General features: G+C 42.7%; 1 protein-coding gene across 4 annotated transcripts in view; it reads right to left on the bottom strand.

The window, feature by feature from the left end:
- CYRIA (CYFIP related Rac1 interactor A) overlaps positions 1-17,528 on the bottom strand; it is a 69,543-nt gene that overhangs the window by 25,002 nt on the left and 27,013 nt on the right. Inside the window, exon 5 of one of the 4 annotated variants that reach the window (XM_066611893.1) lies at positions 52-131. The exons of 2 other annotated variants lie outside the window; for them this stretch is intronic. In XM_066611893.1, the coding sequence (XP_066467990.1) occupies positions 52-121 (70 nt within the window). In that variant the 5' untranslated portion in view covers positions 122-131. Of the gene's footprint in view, positions 1-51; positions 134-17,528 lie in introns of those variants that run through there. One more of the 4 variants, XM_066611886.1, reaches the window with a different exon arrangement.

Genomic DNA, 17,528 nt, shown 5'->3' with positions numbered 1-17,528 from the left:
TCTAACCAGCTCCCAAGTCAGGGAAAATGAGGTTCCAATTTTTGAACTTACTTTCAAAATCCAGGAAAAAATGTGGGTAGTTTTCAATTTCCCTGGTAAGGACTTTAAGAAGATTACCCATACCAGCAAACCTAGTGAATGCAACAAAATTATAAAGAGTTATATATGAAAATTAGGATGTTGAAAAAGGAAGGGCTTGACATACACTGCTAAATCACATTCAAATAGAAACTATAAAATCTATTTAATTTTCTCAATCTGTGCCAAAATCAGTGGCATTAGAAATACAGGTCATCCTTCTTTACCCACTGGGGTTCCGTTCTGGAACCCCTAGTGGACCAAAAAAAATCTATGCATTAAAAAACAGTGGAAAAATAGATTTAAAGACCCATTTCCAGGTTTCTTGCCCTGCTATTCCTCCTAATGGAATAAAGTCTTGCCTTGATACCCGCAGGGGTTTGATTCTGGGACTCCCTGCTTATACCATAAAATGTGTTAAGTAAAAGCAGTTTAAAAAAACAAAAAGTGCATCCCTTTACAACTGTGGTTTAAAAACGGCTTTTCTTACTGTTGTAGAGAGGCAGTTAGCAATTAGAAATGCAAAGGATCCTCTTCCTTTGCCTGGCTCAGCTGAAGAATGGAAAGATCGCTTGCATGACTCTCTTCTCTACAACAGTAAGAGAAGCAGTTTTTTAAACTGTGATTTTAAACTTTAAGGGATGCATTTTCCCCCTTCTCCAGGGATCAGCACATTCTCTCTCATTTGCAGTGGCCATTTGTATTGAGTCAAATTCGTGCATAACAAGGTTGGACCTGTAGTTCAAAGAGCAATTAGTGGCCAACTTCCATTATTTCCGAATATGGAAGAAGACATGCAGAAATTACAGTCATTACTGAGGCTGGAGACTGATAAATTTTATAGGTGCTGAAAGTAGTACAACAGGCATTATTGCCAGTACTGTACACACCAGTATTAATTATTTTTCTTATGACACACACTTACTCCCCCCCCCCTCCCCAGAGATTGTATTCTGGCAGCAGGGCACACTTTTCAGCCATCACAAATGGCCTTCCAAAAAAGTGAGGTTCTGCATGTTTCCAGAATGCCAGTGGTGAGGCCGGAGCAGCCCTGCACATGGCAGTGGAACAAAGAGGTAGGGCAGCAGGAAGGCATAATGGGACAGGGGAGAGGGTAGAACAGGTCCAGGAAGGGCACAGGTTCAGTAGCAGTTGTAGCCACCAAATCCAAATCCCCTTCCCGAACTCAATCCCCCAGCCTGGGTCCATGTGTGCCAGCAATTTTGCTGGTGCATGTCCAAGTAGACTCATTTCAGCACCAGTATCTTACCCCCAGGTAAGGGAACAAATGCTCCACTGCCCAGAGGAGACCTCGGGGACTACCCCCGCCGCAATACAAACATAGGATGCAGTGCAAGCAGTTTGGAAGGATAGGTTTGGGCGCTACAAGTCTGAGAGTTTACTGAGTCCCCCTATTTCCCTTCCATGCTATTTGTATGTCCCAATGACTTGGGCCCCAATCCTGTCTGGAGGTTACAGCAGTGGATCTCACAATTTGCTGCCATAAGACCTGGGCCAGCATAATCAAAGTTGCTCCAACAGTGCATGGGACAAGGCCAGCAAGACAAATGGCAGGAAGCCCTGCCTGTACACCATCAGCTTACCCAGCCCTCATCAGAGCAGGTAAGGTAGTGGCAGAGGCGGTTCTGGGGTGGACTGGAGTGGGGAGGAGAATCTCAATGGCAGTGTACACACCAAGATCCTACCCTTTTTTCTAAGTCCAATACCCCTTGACTCTGCCCAAACTTACAGCAGTTAAACAGCTGGTATAGGTCTGAAGAGACTTATTGGCAGCCAGGCAGCCTACAGGGAGGTAAGTAAAAAAGATTTTTACTTGCCTCCCTTGGGCTATCTGATCACCACCACTACCGATCCCAACACAGAATGCAGGATGTGCTTCAGTGGTGGTGGTGCTGCAAGCTATGGGCTGGCAGAAGATAGGAGAGGGCTGTTTACACTGGCATATGTGGGCAGCCAGCAAGTAAAAATATATCTGGGCTAGTAAGTTATTTGTTTGGCTGGTTTAACTGGAAATTAATTTACATATAGCCTCCTGAATACCCAAGCTTCAGTAATGAAAGAATTTCAAGTTCTAAGAAGAATGAACAAGAAGGGCTCGATGGTACATGTCTGTCATTCATTTGCAAGAAGGTCCACCATAACATTATCTATAGCAGTGGTTCTCAAACTTTTTGGGAGCTTTACTCCCAAAGTCTTTGTGGGGGGAGGAATTAGAGCAGTGACATGATCCCCAGGATCTATAGGGGTGGTCTCATGCTAAGAGGGGGGCAAGGGGGCTTCTTTTACTTACTGTGTGTTAGGGCAAGCAGCAGGAGGTGCAGGGAGTCCTGAGCAGCCCTCCGCAGGGCTCCCCAAGGTTTGGCATCTACAGAAATAAAAAGCGCAAGCCACCTCCTGGTTGTGTTCGCAAACCATAAGTGGCTTGTGCTTACTATTTCTGAAGATTCTAAGCCTCGGGGAGCCCTGCGGAGGGCTGCGTGATGCTCCCTGCACCTCCTGCTGCTTGCCCTAGCACACAGTAAGTAAAAGCACCCCCTCCCCCCTTTAGCAGGGGGATTCCCAGGATCGCGTCACTACCTCCCCCTCCCCCCACCCTTTAAAGGGATGGGGGAAGCATTACACGAACTGGTGGGTCACAACCCACCAGTTTGAGAACCACAGATCTATAGGGGTTGTCTCCTAATTAATTGCTTTCTCTATATTTATAACAGAGCTCTTTATTGCCTAAAAAGCTGTACTGGAAATGATACAAAGCTAGGTCAACCACTGGTGAAATCAGTTGTGCCTTTGGGCAGTGAAGATCCTTCCAAAACTGATTTATCACTTTCAGTGTAACCACACTGAGTTTCAATGGTCCAGAATAGTAAAAAATTAAAAACAAAAAAAAAACAAAAAACACAACTTTAAAACCTGCAGGACTCAGCAGTAGTTATATTGCATATACTTTTCCTGAAAGACAGGTATGTCAAACCCTTTCAATTAGTAACATTTTGCATACAATGTATTAAAACATGCAAGACCAACATAAGTTTAAGAAACCATAACCTAGTCATAAGGGGAAAAAAGGAGGAGAATTACATTTACTTTTAAAAATTTGTAACAACGATGCAACTAGGATAAAATAAATTTAATACCATTAAACTTAATTCAGTAACTTTACACATGATTGCGTCAATGCCATTTCACTGCCACACAGTATATTTCACAGAACAAAATTCTTGAAACTCAGAAATACAAGGATCATGCTAAAAAATTCCATTTTGAAAGACAATAAATCTTAGATTGTAACGCAATCAGGGACTACATGCTCACAAAACTATTTAAAAAAAAACTTACCTCAGTATAAGAGTGAAATCAAATTACAAACCAAAAGTATATTTTACTTCTAAAGCTACAAACCATCCTGGTTAATCTCAGGGTGCTATTAGAGCAAACAGATTCTCATAGACCAACAGTTGCCAAAGCATGACACGATTCTGTGGGGTGTCACACGGCACTTGCTGAGGTGTTGTAGGTTGCCCACTCACCAGCACAGAGACCATGTAGCGAGCCTCTAAGCAGTGGTAGGAGGCTCAGCATGGCCAGCAAATCTGTGGGGTGTGAAAGCCATGCACTACAAAAAGCCCTCCCATCCACTCCGAGCTTCTTACTACTGTTTGGAAGCTTTAACAACCTCCAAACCTGGAAGCAAGTGGCCGGTGATGTCATACCATGATGCTTTTTGTATCACCACCACTCACTTTTAGGTTCTGAGGGTGCCACAGCTTCCTCAGTTTGGGAACCGCTGTCACAGCCCCATATATTCGGATACCTGTGGCTGCACAGTTTGCACTAAGTAGTATCCTCTACCAAACCCTGTGAATCTGAGCTGAAGGGCCTAATTCACACTTCAAACAAAGCTTACATTAAAAGAAACAGCAACTTATTTGTGTCCAGCATCCTTTCCTCATTAGGAATGAAACGGCTCATGATGCTGTACAGGGAGTCAGAGGGCCAAATCTGCCCCACACACCTGTCCGCTCCAACAGTATTTGAAAACATGTTTTGCACAGAGTTGGTGCATTCGGTAAGGGGGGGGGGTGAAGGGTGCTGGCAACACAGAACCAAACACACATTCATGGGGGTGAGTGTGAGATCACCAAAAATGCAAAGGTGAATAAAACAAATGTGTATCATACAAGCGCACTCAGCAGGGGTGAACTGTATGAAACAGTCACAAGTCACCAGACTTCTAAAAAAGTACAGGGAATCATAAGTATCAGAAGGGACTTTTGGCTCCCAGCATCTCTCCATAACCATCAAAATGGGAGCATTTGAATTTGAGGAAAAAACACGAATATGTCAATATTAACATTATCTTGCTTTTTTCCCCTACAAGCTGCAACCTGCCAAGGCTTTCTCTGAAGCAAGGCAACAACTTTGGATATCTGAAGATACTTCTGGCACACCTACATAATTCACATCCCTGATTTACATCACAGAAGTAGGTTTCAGACAAAAGATCCACAAAACATAGACTTCTATGATGCCTTAGCATCCTGACAAAACTATTCATTCATCCAAATGCTGTAGCTATGTTGCTATTTATTGTCAAGCATCTCCTTCTTCCCCAACTGACTGGTGTATGAAGCACAGGAATTTGGGCCAGTTCATTGCACCATGAAGTCCATTTGATTTCCAGAGCAGGCAATTCAGAAACCTGCTTCCTCCAGTAACCAATTCCACAGGGTCCACAGGTAAAGCAGGGTTAAAGCCCACAAGTCATATAAAGCAGGGATACGGACAAATGGACACATACAACACTTTGCCCATGTGCACCCATCAACACTAGACACATCTGGTGCTTCATAGGGGAGCTCACCCACTCGCCTTGCTTAAAGTCCAGCTGCCAGGACAAATACACTGGAACAGCATTACTATACCTTTGTTTTATTTGCAGCTTGCTTCTTAACTTGCTTGCCATCCCCCCCCCCCCCCGTTCTCTGCCCTTTTGATAATAAATCAGTGCCTGGTGCTTATCCTCTTCATTTTTTCTTCCTGTTTTGGATTTTCAGCAAATTAATAAACTTCTACTTTTGTAATGCACTTGTTGCACAGTTCACTCAGGAGGAAGTGGGTGGCCTTGCCTACAAGATTCCACACTCTGCTACTGGTTAGTTTTAAAGGGACTCTGAATCTTGAGGTTCTTTGCTAACTACGGGAAGGGGCACTTTCCCAAGTCAACCTCCTCCTATCTGGGCTTTCTAGCTTTGGGTGGTGGAAGGGAAGACTACTTTTCCCCGATCCAATTTCAGTTTACCCAAAGAAGGTGAAGCAGTTGGAGTGCTAGTCATTAACCGCTAGGCCCAGTGTTCAGGCTAGCTCCATCTTCCTTTACAACCCTACAACTTTGGGCTCTGGATAAGTTTGAGTTGTTCCTCACACTTTGTGCTCCTTCTGTCATTATCCCTACTAAAGATTGAGATGCATACAAAATGCCTGAAGCCTATGCTCACATGGGAGAAGACCCACTCTAGCTTCTTCTCATGTCAGCATTACTCCAGCTTTATTTCTGGCCATCATATGCTTAATGACATCACTTGCTGCTTAACTATGTCACTTCCAGCCCTCAGCAGGTGCCATAAATGCTTTTCGGTTTGCTTTATGAAAAGAGTTTGACACGCTAGCTCATGGGTCAATCCATGCTGCTTTTTACCAATGTACACACAAAGGAATTACTTTCCACACGACTGTCAACAGGCCCGGAAGTGTAATGCAACCACTTAAAACAGTTTCCATGCTGCTGCCAACACCTGTGAATCAGTCCAAAGGTCTTCAGTTATACCACAGGAATTAAAAGAAACCTCAAGAGGAATAGATCATTAGCTTTCACTTCTTAATTATGAACCTGAGCCTTACGACCTCTGGTTCTATGCATGTCCTCCTTGTAATTGTCTGTATTCAGAAAACTGTAAAATCAAACAGGTATCAAGGTAAGGCAATTCTACTTTTCCACCTGTCTGTGAAAATCCCTTAGTCAGTGGATTCTTCTTCTAATCTCTTGTATTAATTCCCGGTACTATTTCAGCCATTTGCAGTCACATCAGCGAAAATGAATGGATGCCTACAAGAAGCGTAAAAGAGCTGTCCGACCCAAGTGCATTTATTATTATTAATCGTGAACAGATCACGTAACAGCTGCACACATATTAATGAGCAAAAAGTATCACCTCTGTCTTATGCTGTGGCAGTAGAAATTCTTGGGCAACACATCAATCAGGTTTAACTGGAGAATGGCTTAAGATCAGCCAGTTCTGTTCCATTTATAGGGCAAAAATTCTTATTGTGCCTTATAACAAGGACCTATTGCCTAGAAAAGGCAAAATAATGACTCGTCTGGCAGTAAAAAAATAAGTTCAGCAGCTGATTAAAAAAGGCTCTCCTTTCCAAGTGAACATGCTTTGCAAGCTGAGAACTGTAAAATGTAAATAGTGGCGTGTATGTATGTGTGTGTTTTTTTAAAAGAAGTGTATTTAACAATAAGCAACTAAAAACCATGCTCAATTTAGCAATAAAATTCATACAGTAATGTCTTGTTAAGACAATTAAGTTTACACAATGTTCCACTTTTATATTCAAGATCAAGTTTGTTCCAAGACCGCTAGTTTTAAGCCATGACAAATCCGCACAATGATTAATCATAAACACACACCCCTTTATGGCAAATATCATTTGCCTCATTCATAATACTAGTTGCACGTGACTAAAGAGATCTATTATACAAAGAAAACAGACATTGTTCAGTGATGGGAGCAAAGTTAAACATATGCATAGAAGTGGACATTGTGCAGTTGTTTGGACAACCCTGCAGAGCTACACGGTGGATTTCCTGTGAAGGAGACATTTAAAACTCACAGACCAGTCTATAGACATTTGCTCATTCAACATGGCTTCAAAGAAGGAGGAAGGGGGGGAGAAAAGGGTAACAAGCTCAAGATAAATTTTGCTGATTATATAGCGTCCTCTGCTGCTGGATACAGAAATCAAAAGACAAATAACTGCTTCCCCCCCCCCCAAGTATTATTACTTAATCGAGCATTCTACACTACTGGTCTAGCGCTAGCAACTACAAAGTTTAAGATTACAAAATCTTACTTACGTAGCTTAAGGTTTAACAAAACTAACAATGAAAATACAATGTTAAACTAAATTCCATATAAATTATCTTCAGGAGATAGTAATTAAGAAGAAAACAGGAAGTGGGCTTAATTAGTACATCTTAAAATATCCTCAGATTAGACTAATTAAGGGAAGCTGACCTCCATGATCTACAACTATACATATATTGTGTCCCTTTACATTAAAGTACAGAACTGATATGCATCCGAAGCCTTTCAAGGCATGCCACAAATGAAATTAAACCTATTACTAAGGTTGGCAGACATGTTTTTAACTGAGTGATCATCATCTTGCCCCCCCCCCCACCTCTGCAAACCAGGAGAATGGCAGGGGGTTAGGAAGCTATACCATATCCCCAATTGTGTCCATTCTGGATTGGCCCCCTCCCTATGGCTATTTTTTGCAACGATTGCAGGTAGTGCACACAGGAGGCTCAAACCAGATCAGCAACATGGCAGAGAACAGTGTTAAAACATCCATATCCTCATAAACTGCAATCCTAAGCACCGTTAGCAAAGGAATAAGCCTTCCCACTCTGCACTGAGCAAGCAGGCTTAGGAAGCCAAGCCCCAACAGTTATACCAAGCACACTGAAGACCATGCTGGTGTTGTTGGGACAGTACAATGACAGCTAAGGTAGATATAATCTTGCAGATATTAGGATTTGAATGCCAGCATTGGGTTTAAGGACACACATACCCCGTAATAAGCTACTATTAAAAGTATCCTGAAATTTAAAAAGGAGCTTCTATCTATAGGATTTTGCATAATTAGTAAGATGAAAAAAATACTGTAAAAGCTATCACATTCAGGTCTCTGCATATTCATACATCAGCTTGCATTCCATATGACATTAAGGGCCCAATCCTATCCAGCTTTCCAGTGGAGATGCAGCTATGCCAGTGGGGTGTGCACTGCATCCTGCAGTGAGGAGGCAGTCATGTAGGCTTCCTCAAGGTAAGGGAACACTTGGTCCCTTACCTTGGGGCTGCACTGGCACTGGAGAGTTTGATAAGATTAAGCCCCAAGTGTTGGGCTGAGAAAATGAAAGTTTCATAACCCTCACATATTTGATTTCATCCACATGTTCCAACAAAATCTCTTCACAGAGGCAGAAAGGGGACCTTCACTATGCTCTCCATATGATAATAGCTGAATAGCAAGCGATTCTTAGGTTGCTCATCAGCTCTGGAATGTTCTTGCTTCAGAGATCCAATAAAACCCAAAGACATTTCTGAAATGTACACATTTATTGTATAGATGTCATTCTCAAGAAGAAAGCCATTGGTTGATCCTGAGGTAACACATCTGGAGGGAAGAATACAGGGCTTTGTGACCAAAGCCAGTCTTGAGAAGAGCTCAGAATACTTCAAAAATCCAAACTGAATAGCACTAGTGTGATCTGCACCAGCTTTTATTGGTGGAAGGAGGCAAGGTACCTCTACCTGCTACCTCTGCTACCTCTACCTTCGTTATTAGATATTTGCATCTTATGCAAGAATCTGCAATCTAAGGACAAAGGACTAGCTTGTGAAATAGCCACATGCTTGGTCACCCAAGGTCGGAAATAACAACCTCTTGGGAACTAAGCAAGCAAGCCTTCATTAACCAACTTCAAGTCACAGTGGAGGCTGCCCTTCTGTCACAAAGCTGTGGCAGTTTACTTCTCTCACTGAGGATGCTGGGGAATAAATCGTATTTTAATGGAATGCATATGCTTGTCAAGAGGAAGGTAAACTGAGAAAAAGAAGGTAGCAGTCTCAGACACGCACATAACATATATGCCTACAATCTACAATAATATGTCTACAGTGTCTATGCATCATGAGATTGTAGACTGCTTATGCTATCTACAGCCCAATCCTATGGACTGTTGCACTGATGGAACCAGCGTTCCACCTGCCTTACATCAGTCTTAAAAACACTTCCAGCAACACGCAGACTCTTGTGCTGCTGGAGCGCCAGCAGGATGGCCAGAGCCTTCCGGCATGTGCAACAGCAGTGAAGAAAACCAACTGAATGAAGTAAGGTGGCAGGGAAGCTGGGACAGAGTGGGAGGAGGCAGAACTGGGGCAAGGCAGCACACTTAGTGAAGGGGCAGGAGAAGGGAGGCAAGGCAAGGTGATGGGAACAAACGGATCGGGTCCACAAAGAGTGGGTTTGGCGCCAATGGACCCTAGTCCCCTTCCCAGGCCCAATCCATCATCCCAAGTCAATGCAGACTTGTGCCAGTAAAACAGCTGGTGCAGGTCCAAGTAGACCCCCCCCCCACAAACAAAAGTTGCCTTACCCAGAGCAGTGCTCCGCGACTGCTCCTGCCTGCAGGTTGCAATGGTAGCCTTTTTGGTGCCACTGGATTGGTGGGGGAGGAAAGGGTAGAATTGGGCTCTTAGGCCCAAATCCTAATCAACTTTTCAGCACTGACATAGCTGTACCAATGGGACACGTGCAGCATCCTGCAGTTGGGTGACAGTCACGGAAGTCTCCTCAAGGTAAGGGTATGTTTGTTCCCTTACCTTGAAGCTGCATGGCCTTTACCTCACTGCTGGAAAGCTGGTTAGGATTGCGCCTTTATTCTGTTTTACTGTGTCAACTTTTTCCTTATGCTATTAGGCATTTAGGGTGATTTTTGGGGTGAACTTGGAATGGCTTTGGAACAAGTTAAAATTTTTCCCTTTGAAATTAATGTAATAATTGAATTCGTTAATCCAGATGTTCACTATAAGGGCTGTTTTCAGAAACGGATAAGATACAAAAAAAGAGAGAAAGGCATACTGTCTTCATATTATGCTAGAATTTCCCAGACATGAGTTTGCCAATTAATGGAAGCACAGTGGTGGTGGACATTTCCACAGGAGAATCAGTCAGGCAGGGGTGTTTCACCTTCATCCCACACAGTCCCTCTATCCAGACATTCTCCCCACCAGCCAGGCTTATTTCTGGCCTCAGAAATGAGGTCAGAAGGGTTGTGGGGGACAATTGGTGACTGGAGAAACATTGTACATCCATGACTTTCCAACGCATATACCTCCATCTTAGCATCTGGACAAACACATTTGCTTCTCAAGGTATAATTCTCCCAACTGTCTTCCCTGTCAGAAACATAAAAATGAACAGAAGAGTTGGGGCCACAGCTAATTGTATGAAAGTGGTGTTCAAGAATGATGTTTTTCATTGTAGTCACCGCTGTGTCTTCCAACTGGTCTTCCCCCCACTTCTCGTATAGGAATATGTTATATTCTGAGTTTATTCTTAGAATCTCAGGTAGCAGTGAGAGAGGAGTACACATCACTTTATGCGACATTGATATGACTGAATATTTTATTTATATAAAAATGTTAACAAAACATTGGTCAAAAATTCAATCAATGATTATACCGATAATTACTCAATTGTGGTCTCTTTGGCTCTGCACTCTCTGTTTATTTAGTGTTTTGATTCCTTCAATATCACATTTATAGATTTTGTGCCATTTTGCCACAAGTGGACATATTGTTTAGGCACATGTGCTTGATAATAGTTATCCCTCATTAGATGAACAATCATATTACAAGATTTTGCTATATGAAGGTGTAGACATTCATACTTTTAAATTCAATATACGAGCACTTTTTCACTTATACAAAATTTCAGCTTGTAAAGCGCAGCCAGAACTGACATTGGATTGATACAAGAGGAAAAGGGGCAGTTATGATCAAGAAGCATGGGCAATTTACCCAGTTCTAGTGTTTGCCTGCATTGCCATTGCCTCACGGTGTATGCAAACACACTCCCTTCCTTGTGCAGCCAGTCCCTCCTTCTCCAAACCCCTCCCTTCTTAGCGTGGTCCATCTGCCTGCCCACGTGACCATGCCTGCAAACTCGAGTGCAGCACAGTGTGTGAGGAAAGAGGAACCAGGCTGTGCTCTCACTGCAGTGGCAGAAGGAGGGTAAGAAACTGATGGGGGAGGAGCCTTGCCTGGATTGCTACTGTGTCGTGGTGTGAGCACCCTCTCTCACTTGTGCCGTCTGGCCTCCCCCTTCAGCTCCCCTCTCTTTTGAGTGGTCCATCTGCCTGGCTGCTCTCCATGTTTGTCAACACAAGCATGCCACAGAGGGGGAGGAAAGAGGGTGTGGATAGTGGCAGCAGGAGGAACTCTGGCCTCAGGGTGTAACCAATGCCCTCAGCAGCACCTGCCCCTCGAACAGTAACACAGCTAGAGCGGTGCAAAATGGTAAGTAGTGCAGGCTCCCAAACTGTGAAAGCAGCCCCTCCCTCAGAGCCACTCAGGCAGCAACTCTTGCATGTTGCTGTTGATGCTTGAACAGCTCCCAAGGCAAGTGAGAGGGGCTGCTTACTTTCACGTTTGAGAGTCTGCACTGCTTACCATTTTGTCCCACCATAGTTGTGCTACTTCCCTTACAAAAGTAAACATGTTCTCAGCTAGGAGCATGACTGCCAATTACAACACAAGAAGCCTTCTGTTCAGCCTGGGCACCTGACATCAGAGACACTAGTCTCTAATTAGGTATTGTTCTGTGCTGTGTTTGGGTCAATTTTCAGATTTGGGAGATTAATTTTTGGGGCCAGGAACTAATCAGAAATTACAACATGGGATCCTATAGGAAAAACTTTATTGTATGAGTTTTTGCCTAAAAGTAGTTTTCATAGAATGGATTAAGCTCCAGTAAACTAATGGGGGATAACTATACAGAGAAAACTCTCCCACACACATAAACACACAGTTTTGATTTAAGAAACTTAATGGTCATTGCCAACCTATGCCACCTAAAAACAAAGCCAATTTATGGGTCATCAATATATATTTTAGAAGGGAGTGCAGTTAGAGGAGTAATCCACTAAGTGGCAATATTAGCCTATCAAAGTGAAAAACAGCAAAGAAAGAAAGAAAAATCGCATTGCAGATACATTTCTCCAGCTAAATAGATATTCTTACTTGATCAATCTTACATATTGCATTGTTTAATCTGAACACTACTGCCATTTGAAATACCAGCAGGACTAGGTACATTCAGATTAGGTACACTCAAAATCATCCTGCAGAATTCGGCCAATGCTGGTAGGGAGAAAAGCAGCAAAAGCAACAACAGAAGATTCAGGGTCTTTTTAAAAGAAGAAAGCTTAATTTTAAACCTAGCCTCAGAAATATAATCATCATGAAAGCAGAAGGCTGAATATAAGCCACTGCTAACATTTTTCAAATGTGTGTTTGCAAACAAATGCAACACTTCTCTAACTCTCATGTTTTACTCAGTCTTAAAAAAAAAAATCAGTAAGATTTTTAAACAAAGCTTTTCAACTTAGAACAATTTGGGTCAATCTGTAGCTGTGAATTAAGAGCTATGACGCCATGATACAGAGCCACAGGTCTCCCATTGTCTTCTATGATAGATAATGCCCCACAAAAGCAAGTATGCTTTCAAACACTGCCACTGCCAATAATGAGAGAGTCCTTCGCCTGTGCTTGGAAAGCGGCCACACTGGACTCTGTCCATTAGCTTCAGGTGACATGACACACAAAAACGTGGAGGTATAGAATGCTTCTCCTAGCCACAGTTCCTCTGCATAAGCCATCTACTTACATGGGCTTAACATTTGTTTTCGAAACACAAATTCAGGCTTAGCAGGCTTTACGTATGATAAGTTCCTCTTATAAGTTGCAAATCAGCCCAGCTGATTAAAAAACCAATAGTAGTATCTTAAGCATTTGGATTTGACTATAAAAGCCAACATCTACAAAATATGATATAGCCAAATAATATTAATTCAGGCCTTTAACAAAACTTGAAGGCAGTGCAGTTAAAGTTAAATTTAAGTCTTGTCCCTTGCTGCCAACATTTTAATTTTCCAGTTAACAAATATGTGAAGCCCACTGAAGTACTTTCATTCCCTGCCTTATTACTGCCTTTCCTTACATTATTTTCAAATGATGCTTAAGTTTATTCTGCACATTTTTATCTGCTTTTCATGGTCAATTACCTCCTACTCATGCTTTCTAGCAAAAGGTTTTATGCTTGTTTAAGTAGTTATTTTCCTTCCATATCCCCTCCCCTTTGTCGCCCCATTTTAGTTTACAATCCCTACAACAAACTCACACATTTGTACCCAGTGCCATCCATCAACTCCATCTTTCCCCCCTGCATATCTGTCATTGTTCAATGTGAGAAATCAAGATCATCACACAGGATTTTCTGCTTCCTATCCCTGTAAATCAAGATGAATAATTCTTAAATGAGCTACATTTAAATTTGTATCCTGAACTGTCTTACATCAACTTACTTACTTACTGCACAATGTCAGTCTGCATCCTTCACAGGCGCACCAACAACACGCTACTCAGTATGCTGCTGGGAGCACCAGCAGGAAGGCCAACACCTTCCCACCCACCTCATTGTGCCTCCTGCCAAAGCAGATAAGTCAGCGGAAGAGGCAGGAGGGATAGTGGAAGGTGGAACGGGGCAAACAGGGCAGGGAGGGGGTGGGTGTGGCAGTCTCCAAATCTTTGTCCCTTTCCTGGGCCTGTTCCTGGGGCATGAGTCCAAGCAGATCGGAACCAGCTATTTAGCTAGCACAAGTTAAAGCAATATCCTCTGTGCCATGGAGGCTTACCCCCAGATAAAGGAACAAGGAGAACTCCACCACAGGATGCAGCTGTTGCCATTTTGGCGCCACTGCATGGGCAAGGGGGGGAGGTTAGGATTAGGCCATATGGCTAAAAAACAGATAAACTGAACATTGAAAGATGTTCAATTAATTAAAAAAACAGATATACTGTTTTTTTGAGCAATTTGAGTAAATTGAGCAAACAGCAAAATTGCAAAGGTTGCTTATTTGGATATGTTCACAAAAGCAAAAAGTAGTTTATTCCATGTCCTAAATTACTGAATTCTATATGATGCATGTTATTTGCAAAATAAATATGCTACATAGTAGAAAGACAGCATTTTTGATAAATACCATGGTGAACATTTTGGCTAATGCCAAGCTGAATTATGTGGAGTTCTCCGTTCCCCACTAGTTAGCATCAGGTCTACAATATTTACAGATGCATGTCACACTCTATGGATTGGTATCCTGTTTTGTAACTTTGCCTGGGTGTGGCTCCAAATCCATTTCTGGCAACATGTCCTATGACAATAAGCTGCCAGATTTATTCCTACTACACAGGAAAAACAGACTGATATTTGGCTCATCTGTTTCTTCCAATGGATCATATGCAATTTTTTTTTTCTGGCTAGTCCTTCACTACTATTAACAAAATGCTTCCATGTAAACATGACATTTTATATGAACTTTTCACATGACATGTTTCAACTTTTAGTTGAAAAGCAGTATATAAATACTGTTAATAATAATAATAATAATAATAATATGAAGTTACAAAGCTCCCTTATACCAAATCAGACCATTGGTCCATATGGCTCTACACTAAATGGGGGGGGGGGCTCTCTAAGATTTTAGACAAGAGTCTTTTCCAGCTCTACATGAACTGGAAATCCCAGACATTCATGCTCAGACTTTCCACAGGCTTAGCACGCGCTCTCTCACAGAGCCACAGTCCTTTCCCTTAGTCAATGGCAAAGCATTTCAAAGTGATACTCATTGCTCCAGAGATGCTCAAGCTACTATTGCCATTTCAAAATACAAAACACAAGGACATTTTGGAGCTCTGACATATGACAGGCATCCATTCTGCTCTGTGGATGTGTGCAGTTTAGAAATAAGAGACATAATACTGTAGGAGACTGGCCTATTGTTGTGAAAGGAATCGATGGCTTTCTAAAATAAGGGTAACTCGACTTCGCTATGGTCACACAGTTATGGGCTTGCATCTGATCACTGTGAATGGATCTATCACTAGGACTGTGCTTGAAATGACTCCAGTTAGAAATGGGAAATCGACATGCCAAATTACGAAAACTTGATGTTTCCTTAATGGTTATGGGTATTTCCCTATAAGGACAATTCACCTCTACAGGGTGGGGAGGGGGGCCTGGCTCTGAGACAAATACTTAAGAGGAACAGGAGTTTGGAAGCTTTGAAAAGAGTGCTGCACTCTTCAAAGGTGACAATGAAGCACTTTGCAGTACAGAGGATAATAAATCAGATTTTACAAAGGCACCATTAATCTCCTGTGCTCTTTAGGTTACAAAACTTAGTAGCACTGCCTCTGGAATTTCTCATGGTTCAGGAAGGTGGGGGGGGAGTGCCTAACAGTACCTTTGAACTCTTATGCCCACATTCCAGTTACATATCCTTCCTTTAAGCAGATGAAGTTTAGTCCTGGAAACATGAGACAGTGGGTTTGTTGTATGCATGTGTAGGAGCATTCAGGAAGGACTGGCAGGTTTAGTCAGGAAAGAAACAGAGTTTGATTTTTCAACAGATTCTGGTTATTTGAATTAATGGAAGATCTTCAACACAGCCTTGTGCAAAAGGCTACATAACGTGTTCGAAATAAACCAGTACATACCTCCCTGTACTATATGTGTATCCCCCCCCCCACAGCAGGGTCAAAGACTAGAAGCAAGTGGTCAGTAGTCCACACTAAAGGATGCTAGGGAATGGAGACTTCTCTTTTTCTTACAGGAGGGGTGTGCTGTAATGGACTGTGAGGCCACACCAAGGTCTCAGAGTCACTGGCAGGGAGGGGGTTAACACATCCAGACTCATCCTCAGTTGCACTTTCTGAAGAGTTAGCTTCCCTGGGAAGGGCAGCCACATGCAATAACACTTTCCTCAGTTTCTCACCTAGCTTCCTTGTCACAAACCTGTGTCAGTGTTTTATGATCCCTGGGAACTCCTCTCCTCCCCATCTCCCCTGCATCTGGACCAGTCACTGGTGGGGGGGGGAGAGTCTGGACCAGGCTCTCCCCCCCCCGGAAGGGGCTCACTGGTCATCTCTCTATTGGGACAGGTATTTTTTTCATCCTGCCTCCCACCAGTGCAGGGCCAGCTGCTGCTTTGGGTGGGGTCTCCAGCGAGAGGCGCCAGGGCAGGCCTATCCCAACTTACCCTGACTTTCCCAGCTTGGGAAAGCTCAGGGAAGGCACCAAGAATGACTGTGCAAGCCATGGCAGCCTCTCCAGACCCTGGTAAGTCTGAGACCAGACAGCAAGATCGTCAATTCATCCCCACTTTGTATTCCATTATTTCTGGTAAGGAAAGATACACAGCAGGAGTCTCCCAGTTGTGGCACCTTCACCCTTTGAATTTCTTTACCAAGAAGGTTCCAGTGTCCCCTACTTGGATTTCTTTCAGCATTCACCTAACATGTTGCCACTTTAAAAATAATTTTTTGGGTACAGCAGAGCTGCAGATTGTTTTAAGCCTTTTGTTGATGGGCTGTTGCTTTCACATTTGGTTTTATGCTATATTTACCTCCTGTAGGGCACAATCCTATGCATGCCTACTCAGAAGTCTCATTATATTCAATAGGACCTACTCCCAGGAAAGGGTATATAGGATTGCAGCCTTAATGGTTTTTAAAATTATTTTTGCTTTTCGTTTTGTATGTTACCAAGATAACAAAGTTGGAGAGTGTTTCTTAAACATAAGCAGGGTGCTTCAACCTCAAACCCTACACCAAAACTACAATTAGTTTCTAGTTGTCTGGTGTTGAACACCACCAAGCCTTCTCCAGTAGCATGTATTAATTGGGACACAATCTTTTGAGCAGGTCGTAGTGGAAACCTGCTGCTAGTGGCACATTCCTCTGTTGAGCACTTAAGAAGGTTTAGTGCTGAGAAACCCAGCAGCAGTTCTTTCCACAGCACTTATACATAATGCCTCAGAGATCTGCCAACAGGGGTTTCCTCACAGTCAAATTGAGAGTGTTTTGAAGGTGAACGCTAAAAAAACCCATATCATCCTATCTATCATATTTTTACCCTGCCTCTCTCCCCCTAAGAGGACCCAAGGCAGCTTACAAGAAGTACAAAAAATAAAAACACAATTTAAAAACTACAATGTTAATAAAACATTCTATAATCAGATTTCAATAAAAACATAAATACGATAAAAATGCAAGGGCAGCAGTAAAACACCATATAAAATATCCAACCTGTAAAAGCTATTCAGATGTCCACATTTAAAAGGCCAAGAACTCAGAAGGCTAGTCTAAAAAGCCTTCAGGCCCTGCCAGAAAGTCACTAAAGGAGAACATAAATCAAGGAGAGGCAGTTTTATAGGATAGGTGCCACTACTGAGAAGGCCCTATTTCTTGCTGCTGCCTCTCACACCTCCTAGGCTATGGCACTTGTAAGAGGGC

This window comes from Tiliqua scincoides, chromosome 1 (genome assembly GCF_035046505.1).
Source record: "Tiliqua scincoides isolate rTilSci1 chromosome 1, rTilSci1.hap2, whole genome shotgun sequence".
NCBI lineage: Eukaryota > Metazoa > Chordata > Lepidosauria > Squamata > Scincidae > Tiliqua > Tiliqua scincoides.
Note: the sequence above shows the minus strand (reverse complement) of the source record. Positions and strands in the feature narration are given on the sequence as shown.